This window comes from Stegodyphus dumicola, chromosome 2 (genome assembly GCF_044657685.1).
Source record: "Stegodyphus dumicola isolate Sdum_Otavi_A_Nest chromosome 2, ASM4465768v1".
NCBI classification, from domain to species: Eukaryota; Metazoa; Arthropoda; class Arachnida; order Araneae; family Eresidae; genus Stegodyphus; species Stegodyphus dumicola.
This window is the reverse complement of record NC_140769.1, coordinates 191,044,937-191,055,167: the sequence shown is the minus strand read 5'-3', so window position 1 is coordinate 191,055,167 and position 10,231 is coordinate 191,044,937. Positions and strand designations below refer to the sequence as shown.

Sequence of the window (10,231 nt, the reverse complement as noted above, 5' to 3'; positions counted from 1 at the left end):
GTCTGAAAAGTAAAATATATTTTAAACACACCTGTTGCTCTAGATTACTTTGGAGGGAATTTTCGATAGGAAAATAAAACTCGAAAATTGTTGTTTCGAAAGTAAATAAAGTTGTACACATTAAAAGAAATATACATGTCTGCATATTTCTTTCGTTTTCAGGGCTGGAACACGTCGTTACACCATACTACAACGCAGTAAACACTTGACTCAATAAGCTCAGAGAAATCATGGGAACTGATGTTTTTTGTTTACATCGACACGCAGTCTCATTGGATATTGATGTAGTTTATCGGACAAGCTCTCCTGGCAAGAGAGCAAACCAGTTCCCTATTGCAATTTTGACGTCTTCAGTTACCAGAGCGGTAAAGCGTTGCAGTTGAATTCGACTTTAGCAGACGATAGCAGGAACGCCTCTTGCGACTAACATTTGCAATTTATCAGAGCATTGCACTTGAATTCGCCCCTAAGTTGGTTTATTACGGTACTAGAAGGCTTGGTCTCGGAGGTATCCTAAACAGGAATTCTGCAGAGAAATTTATCATTGTATTTTATGATGAAAATTTATGACATATTTCATAAACAAAAATAGAAGTAAGAAATAAAATATAATGAACAGCAAAATATTCTTATGACGGAATAACAGAGTATTGGTTAAAAGCTGTTAAGAAGTCTGGCAACACAGCCTTTGGATTTTGCTAACTTTTAAATGTTTATTATTAGAGTTCACGTTTTTTAAGTTAACATGTATAGTCTAAAATTATTAAAGAATTTTTTGCATTTAAATATTGTAAGACAAAGAGATATATCTAGTACGAAAATATTATGTGGAGTCTCTCCTATAAAAAGTGTTTTAAGTGTTCCTCAAAAGCATAATCAATTTCTGTGGATTGTTAATCGGAAATTAAGTAACAATTCCGATGTTGCTCGAGCATTCACTTGTTTTAAATACTTGAGGCTTATCAAAGCGAGAGTAAGAGGTGATCTTTCTCATATTATATAATGAAAATATTCATTTATGTTCTTTTTTTTTCATATCTTGTATTTGTGTTTATAATTTATGAAAAATGTATGTGAAGTTTGCCCATAATTATTATCTTTCCTCTCTTCCCGCATGTAGTCTTAGGTAAAATCCTAGTATGCCTTGGCGCGACTTTGAAAATTATCGCCAACACCAAAAATGATCCAAAGAACGTCTATATATAAATATACTATACACACATAGTACATGTATATACACACGTAGTATATATACTATATACATAGTATATACTATGTTTAACTGTATATTTTCTTTGAATGACCCGTTAACTACTCATCGTATATGTCCTGTTTTTACTGCTCATCATAAAGTCGCCAAAAGTAACCAAATCCCGTGTGCACCGGATAATATAATCCTATTCTAGTCCTAACCTAGTCTTGTATATTTTGTAATGTCTGAAGCTACACAAGAAAAAAAACTTGCGGAGTTCCTTCCTGTTTGAGAATCGCTAAATTAGAGAATTATCCTTTTCTCATTGTTCTTTAAAAATATTATTTGTCTATTTTCATTTTATTGTAATGTGCGATTTTTAATTGTCAGCCTTCTACTCTCTACAAAATTATGTTAGTGAGCCATGATATTAATCTTTGACAGACTTGCATGTGCCCTTGACAACTTTCATTATCATTTAGTTAAAAGCATGAAAGCATTTTCAAACCAGTTTGTAGTAATATACTATTCGGTTTCAACGGCCGTAAAAAATCACCAAACTATTGTTGATGCCAATGCTGAAAAAATAATTGCGGCAAGAAAGGAAGTATAATAGTAAATAAAAATTTAAGATTGATGTTTTAATTTAGATGAAAGGTTAATTTCATATAATACTTTTTTATTATTATAATTTATATGAAACAGGCTAAACATGACTGAATGGAAGCATAAGAGTAAATAAATATTTCAGATCATTATTATAATTTATATAAAAATTGCTAAACATAAATGAATGGATGCCTGCATCGCTATTTCGCTAACGACTTATTGCTAAAGCATAATTTCATCTCGTTGATTGTTCAAATGTAATTTTCTATAATGAATGATGCCTTTTCTTTGAAAATATTCTCGGTAAAGTGCAGAATAGCTCACTTATTTTTTGCCGCTTTTTACATCGGTAAAAACAATTGGATTTTTGTCAATTTTCTTTTACTTTTTAAGTGAAAATTGGTCGATGTGCACATAGCTAAAGTCAAGGGTGTGCGCAGTGCAATTTTTTTGCAATTCTAGGATTTGTTTTAAGTGAAAATAGGTCGATGTGCACATGGATACCAAGTAGTTGCAATGCTTAAAAATGCGTCAAGCAGTTTTTGATTCTGCCACTTTACCCAAAATTCTATTGCCAACTTTTCGACATGGGCAATTCCCAAATTGTTAAATCCATAGGATATCAAAAAAGGATTTAAAAATTAAACTAGTATTTCAATGGCGTCTTAACAACCCCTTCATGCCGACTGTCACGTCTACGTGTCAGCAACGAACACACTCACTTCCCGGCCAACACACAGGCGTGTTGGCGTGTTTTGATTATATAAACAAAAGGGGAAATAAATCTTTCCGAATGACGTGCTTTATGACGTCTCTTTAAATTCGCACCTGGTAGTTGTTTATTGTAAGTAGAGAAGTTTTATTTTTGCTAAAGCGTTGGGTATTTCGGTTTGCAGTTCAGTATTTAGAAAATAATTAAATCTTGTTAGACGTGAATTCTTTCTTTTTTTACCGTTGCAATGTTGAAGCGTCAAAAATGTTTAACAGAGCATGAAATAGCAGAAATGATGCAAAATATTTCAGATATTGATTCTGAAACAGATTCTGATAGTAGTGATAGTCATACTATGTAACGTAGTATCACTATCACATTTTCCAAAACTTTGTTTAGAAGAGACTGATAAGAAAATGAGACGACGATGCTTCGTTTGTTCACATTCCTGGAAAAATCCTCCAAAATGGCAAATGAGTTATTACGAGTGCAAGGAATGTAATGTGTAGATCCCTGTTTTCAAATTTTTCATACGAAAAGAGAATTTTAAGTAATATATTTAGTTTTCAGATGTATAATGTTAAAAGTCATAAAATGGTTAGTAATGAAAATAAAATGTGTAAAATATGCATTTAAACAAGAAATAAGGTAATTAAAGTATATATATAAAAATATCTATAAAGCATAAGCTGATTAAATACTCTATAGAGCATTATTAAACAATGCGTTGATATTTCGGAAATTTCATGGATTTAGGCTTAATAGCAGAAAAGCCCCCGGCCCTGGACAGACGCTCGCGTAAGACACTGCCGGCCTCCGCGATAAGCGCGCGTTTGCTTTACCCGGCGCGAAGGGGTTAAGAAATATAGAACTATATAAACTTACGCAATCTGAAATCAGCATGCTATTAGATTTGGCCCGCTGTTGAATGGGCGCGTTTGCTAGATTTGGCGCTTTTGCGCATACATTTTTGCTGCAATTTTTTTATGGCCCTCGAAATCGAATAGTACCTATTTTATATTATCATTTTCAGATTTAAACTGAAAGAATGAGTGAATACTAAGTAATTTTGGCTAAAGTGCAGAATCGCCCACTGTGCCAAGTTGACGATTTTGAAAAACACGCCAAGCATGGGCGATTCAGCACTTTCCCGGAGATTATACAGTCAAAAGTCGTTAATTCAGACGCCCATAATCCGGAATGATCTATAATCCGGACCTCAAAGCTACAAACTTTCTGTGCATGCGTCGCATTGACGCATTTGCGTAAGACCTTTACGGCTGCAAATATGCGTGTGCGCATGCGCAAAATCCGTTTACGAATGCGCGTTTAATGTATAACGGACGGTATAAGCTAAAATTATATTATTATCTATTTCAGTTAATGTTGCAGATTGCGTTGTTCCTTAATCTTCGAATTGGATCTAGCTTATTATTTTCTGCAGACTGTTAGAGCAATTTTATAAAAGTAAGCTTGAACTTTCGATTATGTCAAATAGAATTTCTGATATATATTTACTGATATGTAAAGGATCTACAAAGCGGAAGTATGTTTCGAAGTCCATTAAAAAAAAGTGGAATTGCTCCAAAAAATGGATAAAGGCATATCCTTTGTTTATCTAACCATTCCGAAATCTGTTTATCAATTTCACGTTGCTATGCGACAGGGGGTGGACGCCGTGGGGCGCAATGGATTGGAAGTTGATCTGTCAACACTATCCTTATCTTCAGGGCAGATGTTTTTATTTTATTTGGCTTATAATTCCTTACTAAATGTAGTATTTCATCTCGGTGTACTCCATCTTTGATATGATTTAAATCAAATTCCTCGTCATTATAATTTGCTTCCGATAGCAAAGAAAGTGACATAGAGGTTGTTGAAAACGAAAAAATTTCGATTAACAAATTAGTCGGTATTCTTGACACAGCAATTATAGGACTTGAACAGCGGAACTTTGTAACTGAACAAGAAATTATGTCTGTTTATAGAAGTAAAGAGAAAGTATTACAGTCAAAAGTCGTTAATTCGGACACCCATAATTCGGAATGATCTATAATCCGGACATCAAAATTAAAACTTTCTGCGCATGCGCCACGTTGACACATGCGCAGAGGCGTTCACGCGTGCGCGTAAGACCTTTTACGACTGCGCATGTGCAGAATACGTTTTCGCGTGCGCATTTTATGTATAATAGACGTATAAGCTAAAATTATCTATTTCAGTTAATGTTGATGATTGCGTTGTTCCTTAATTTTCGAATTGCATCCGGCTTATTATTTTTTGCAGACTGTAAGAGCAATTTTATAAAAGTAAGCTTAAACTTTCGATTATATCAAATAGAATTTCCGATATATATTTGTTAATATGTAAAGGATCTAAAGCGAAAGTATGTTTTGAAATCCGAAATCTGTTTATCAATTTCATGCTGCTCGGCGGCGGGCGCCTAATGAATTGGAAGTTGATTTGTCAGCACTATCCTTATCTTCAGCGCAGATGTTTTTATTTTATTTGGCTTATAATTCCTTACCAAATGTAGTATTTCATCTCGATATGCTCCATCTTTGATATGATTTAAAACAAGTTCCTCGTCATTATAATTCGCTTCCGATAGCGAAGAAAAGTGACAGAGGTTATTGAAAACAAAAAAAATTTCGATTGACAAATTAGTCGGTGTTCTTGACACAGCAATTATAGGACTTGAACGGCGGAACTTTGTAACTGAACAAGAAATTATGTCTGTTTAATAGAATTAAAGAGAAAGTATTATCACATGAAACGAAGCAAAACTTAAACAACTTACATTGAAAGAAATTTTTAATAAAGTAAACAAATAAATATTAAGCTTTTTCTTTTTGCAAATTTTGATACCCTTTAGATCATAATTGTTCTTTATTTCATAAATTACGGTTTCATATTTTTTATTTTAGAATTTCTGCATGCCATCTTACGAGATTTAAACTGATGATCTATAATCCGGAATCGCCGAAGTCCCGACGAGTCCGGATTAACGACTTTTGACTGTATCACATAAAAAACGAAGCAACTTAAACAACTTACATTGAAAGTAATAAAGTAAACAAATAAATATTAAGCTTTTTTTTTTTTTTTTTTTTTTTTTTTTTTGTAAATTTTGATACCCTTTAGATCATAATTGTTCTTTATTTCATAAATTACAGTTTCATATTTTTAATTTTATAATTTCTGCATGTCATCTTACCAGATTTAAACTGATGATCTATAATCCGGAAAAATCGATAATCGCTGAAGTCCCGACGAGTCCAGATTAACGACTTTTGACTGTATCTGCTTTTGTATGTCCACTTGTTGTTTCTCTAGTAATCTGTACATAATGAAGATTGTTTCTGTTTTAAAATCAATGGACCCACAATCGATTAGCTACAGAATTTTCATTTGTGTTGCCTTTTTCATTCTGAATATGATTAAAAAATGTTCTTGCTTTTTTCATTATTTCATTATAATTGTGTGACTTAATAGCATACTGCATTCAGCTTCATCATCAATCCAGACAGTTGCAGTCGTTTTTCCATTTCCTCAGTTCCAGTGCTTTTAGAATAGGAAATTTTTGTTCCAGAAATCATTGTAGTTGTAGCTGCTGATGATAGGATTTTTCCTTTAATTTTTAGAATTATGCACATTGTTGAAGTAGACAAACTTAATGCAGTTCTAATATCAGATCATTATTGTTTTTGCTTCTATTTTGCTTCTAATCATCTGAATATCTGTATTTTATTAGGAGTACAAATAAGTCTCCTCCATATGAAAAAAAAAAAAAAAAGAGACTAAATATTTTTTTTTTTTTTTTTTTTTAATTTTAAATCCTTGTATTACAGAAGGTATTACTAGTAAGTTATGGTTAAAATTATCTGATGTAAAATGTCGTATTGTAAGGTTGGACATCTGCTAACAACATAACCTTGAAATATTAGCAATTTTGTATAGGCATCATATACGAGGGTTGGAACTTTAATAGTGGCAACACAGCTGAAAAAACGCTACGCAACAAAACCAAAGAATATCGCGTATACCACACGTGAACTACATACCTACCTTACCTCTTAGCAAAAAGACTCGTCCTGCCTACGTCACGCGCATGCGGAATGACGCGAAGAACGGATCCTTGTATTAGCTCGCGGTCTAAAGTAAGTGTTGTTAGGATATTTTCAAAACAAGAACAACGATGTTGGATTAAAATTGAATGTGCCAGAAGTCGTACAGCACAATAGTGTCATCAAGGGCTTCAAGAGGCTTGCGGGGAATCTGCATTGCCTTACAGAACCGTAGCAAGATGGGTGAAAGCATTCAATGAAGGACACCAAAACATGGCCGACATGCTGCGGCCAGGTCGTCCGAGTGTCAGCGACGCAGACCTGCAAGCTGTTGCCGCACTAATGGACTGTGATCGCCACCAAACGATTCGTCACCTGGCTGGACAAACAGGATTAGTGCATACGACTGTGCTGCACATTCTGAAGGAATGCCTGTCCATGAGAAAAATTGCTTCACGATGGGTTCTACATCAATTGACGGAAATGCAGAAATGGCTACGATATGATGCTGCCCAAACCCACCTGGCGCGCTATGAGCGCGAAGGAGATGCTTTTTTATGCCGTATCATTACGTTGGATGAGACTTGGGCTCGATCATACCAGCCAGAACTGAAACGCCAATCAAACGAATGGCGTCATCACGGGTCACCACGTCGTTCGAAATTTCATCAGAACACCAGCAATGTGAAAGTTATGGTGATTCTCGTGTACGACTGTGATGGTGTCATCCTAACGCATACCGTTTTCCCACAGCAGACCATCACTGCGTAGTATTACTGCTAATTTTTGGAGCACAATCTCTGACCAGCTTTGAGAAAATAACGGCGACGCTTTCTGGAGAATGCTCCTCTCATTTTGCATGACAATGCAGCACAAGCTGTGACTGATTTGTTCTAGCGATGGGGCTGGGAAGTGCTTTACCATCCACCATACTCCACAGATTTAAGCCCTTGTGACTATGACTTAATTCCTAAGATGAAGGAACCACTTCGTGGCACTCGCTTCCAAACTGTTCCTGAGAATCTTACGGCAGTAGACCGGTCCATTCAAACTATCAACAAAACAGGCGCTGCTACAGGTATTCTGCAACTTCCACATTGTTGGAAACGGGTTGTACACAATGCTGGCGACTATATTGAAGGACTGTAAAACATGGTGACATGAATCACTTTTGTATTCCTTGTAAATAAATAGTTGCCACTATTAAAGTTGCAACCCTCGTATATATATATATTGGTACACGAAAATGTTGTTTGGAGTCGAATGAGCATCATTCGCAGAAACATTTGATTTACTTCTTTAATTTAAATAAATCTGCAGCTGAGGCACATCGACTGATAGTAAAAGCATTGGTGAGGCTGTCTTAAGTGAGAGAAGCTGTCGTGAGTGGTTTCAAAAGTTTAAGAATGGTGACTTTGGCATCAGAGACAAAGAACAAAATGGAAGTATGAAAGTCTACTAAAACGTGGAATTGAAAGCATTATTGGATGAAGATTTGTGCCAAATGGAAGTAGAATATTAGTAGTGACTCAACAAGTAATTTCACATTGTTTAATATCATTCGGAATGATTCTAAAGCAAAGAAATTGGGTTCTGTATGAACTGAAGCTGAGAAACATTGAATGCCAATTTTTTTTTTTTTTTTGCACATGAAATGCTGTTTGCCAGGCAAAAACGGAAAGGTTTCTTGCTTTATATAGTCATTGGTGATGAACAATGGATCCAGTATGATACCTTACAGAAGAAATCATGGGAACCACCTCACCGTGCTTCAACATCGATAGCCAAGCCCAGCATTCATGGGGAAAAAATCATGTTGCGTATGTGGTAGAATCAGGACTAATCTTTGGAATATGGTAACAGGTAGTTTGGCGACATTTTGGTAAGGCAATAAAGGTTACTAGCTAGGACCTTAGCAGTGTACATGGATAAAGTCAAGAGTGTATGCAATGCCATTTTTGTGCAATTCTGGGATTTTTTTTAAGTGAAAATAGGTCAACGTGTACATGGATGATACCATGTATGTGCAATTCTTAAAAACGTGGCAAGCAGTTTGCAATTCTGCACTTTCTCTCAATTCCGCACCTAAAGTCATGATTAAGTACTTTTGTTGAGTAAAAAAAGAAAAGTTTTAAAAAAAAAAAGCCTTTACTTTGTGAAAACAAAATGGTGTCCAAACATAAACTAGCAGGTTGCTGTAGCAGGGTTGGTCGCCAAAAAATCGCCATGTTACCATAATCCAAAGATTAACCGGAATCAGCTTGGTGTCATGTACTATGAGTTCCTCAAACCAAATGAAACCATAACTCGGCTCTCTATCGAACACAATTGATGAGATTGAGCTCAGCACTCGAAGAAAAATGTGCCCACTACAACTCCAGGCATGACAAAACTATTCTGTATGATAACACTCATCCACATGTTGCGGCACTGGTCAACACCTACTTGGAAACACTCAAATGAGAAGTTTTCCTCCTCCTCCTACTGTACTCACCAGGCATTAGTCATTTTGATTATTACTTGTTTCGTGTGCTGCCAGAAAGATGGGAAAAAATCATTCTTAGCAATGGACAATACATTGAATAAAACATAATATACCATTCTATCTCAATAAATGCCTTATTTTTGATTTTAAAAAAAGGCAGAGACTTTTTGTACTTCCGATAGTTTCCAGTGAAATGCTTTTTCTTGTCACTTTTCTTTCTTTTATATTGCAATCACCCATTGTAAAAATTGCTACATTTATGACAATAAAATAAAATATTTATGTCTATACAGACAGTAATGTTGGTAACTGATCATAAATCAACTGTGACACAGCAAATATTCATTTATTCATACTGTAATAATATGGTGGTTACCATCTTGCTGTGCTCGCCTCGAGACCAACAGCAAGATTGATTGTCATATGCAGTACAAAAAGAAGGCTTGCACTGGTTAGGCAAAAAGTGCCACACTGTAACAAGCTAACATGACAATACTGATAATGAGGGGTATTTTAGGAAATCCCAATGCTACTGCATAATAATGAAACAGCATTCAGCAGGGTCTTATTGTATTTACATATTAACATAGCTCTCTTAGTAGAAGTTGCCAAATTTTTAGGATGTGCCAACTCTTGGAAGCATCATATAGCAATTCTTTTGCCTTTAACAAGAGCATTGTCATTTTTGTAGTATTCCAAATTTCAATGTTTTTTTTTAGACAATTATGAAAATTTTTGTTTTTAACATAGTTTTAAAATATGAGTGTATGGATTTTGCCTGTAGTGGCAAAATTTCTGTAAAAGTCCAGTATTTTGCCTTATACAGTCAAAAGTCGTTAATTCGGAATGATCTATAATCCGGACATCAAAACTAAAAACTTTCTGCGCATGCACCACGTTGACACATGCGCAGAGGCGTTCACGTGTGTGCGTAAGACCTTTTACGACTGCGCATATGAGTGTGCGCATGTGCAGAATACGTTTTCGCGTGCGCATTTTATCTATAATGGACGTATAAGCTAAAATTATCTAATTATCTATTTCAGTTAATGTTGATGATTGCGTTGTTCCTTAATTTTCGAATTGCATCCGGCTTATTATTTTTTGCAGACTGTAAGAGCAATTTTATAAAAGTAAGCTTAAACTTTCGATTATATCAAATAGAA

The 10,231-nt window shown here is 35.0% G+C and overlaps 1 protein-coding gene across 1 annotated transcript in view; it reads left to right on the top strand.

The window, feature by feature from the left end:
* Positions 1-674: 674 nt before the first annotated feature.
* Positions 675-10,231, top strand: part of LOC118204051 (translational activator of cytochrome c oxidase 1-like) — a 28,736-nt gene continuing 19,179 nt past the window's right edge. The window contains exon 1 of the mRNA XM_035376375.2: positions 675-980. Within this exon, the coding sequence (XP_035232266.1) occupies positions 746-980 (235 nt within the window). The 5' untranslated portion in view covers positions 675-745. The remainder of the gene's footprint in view (positions 981-10,231) is intronic.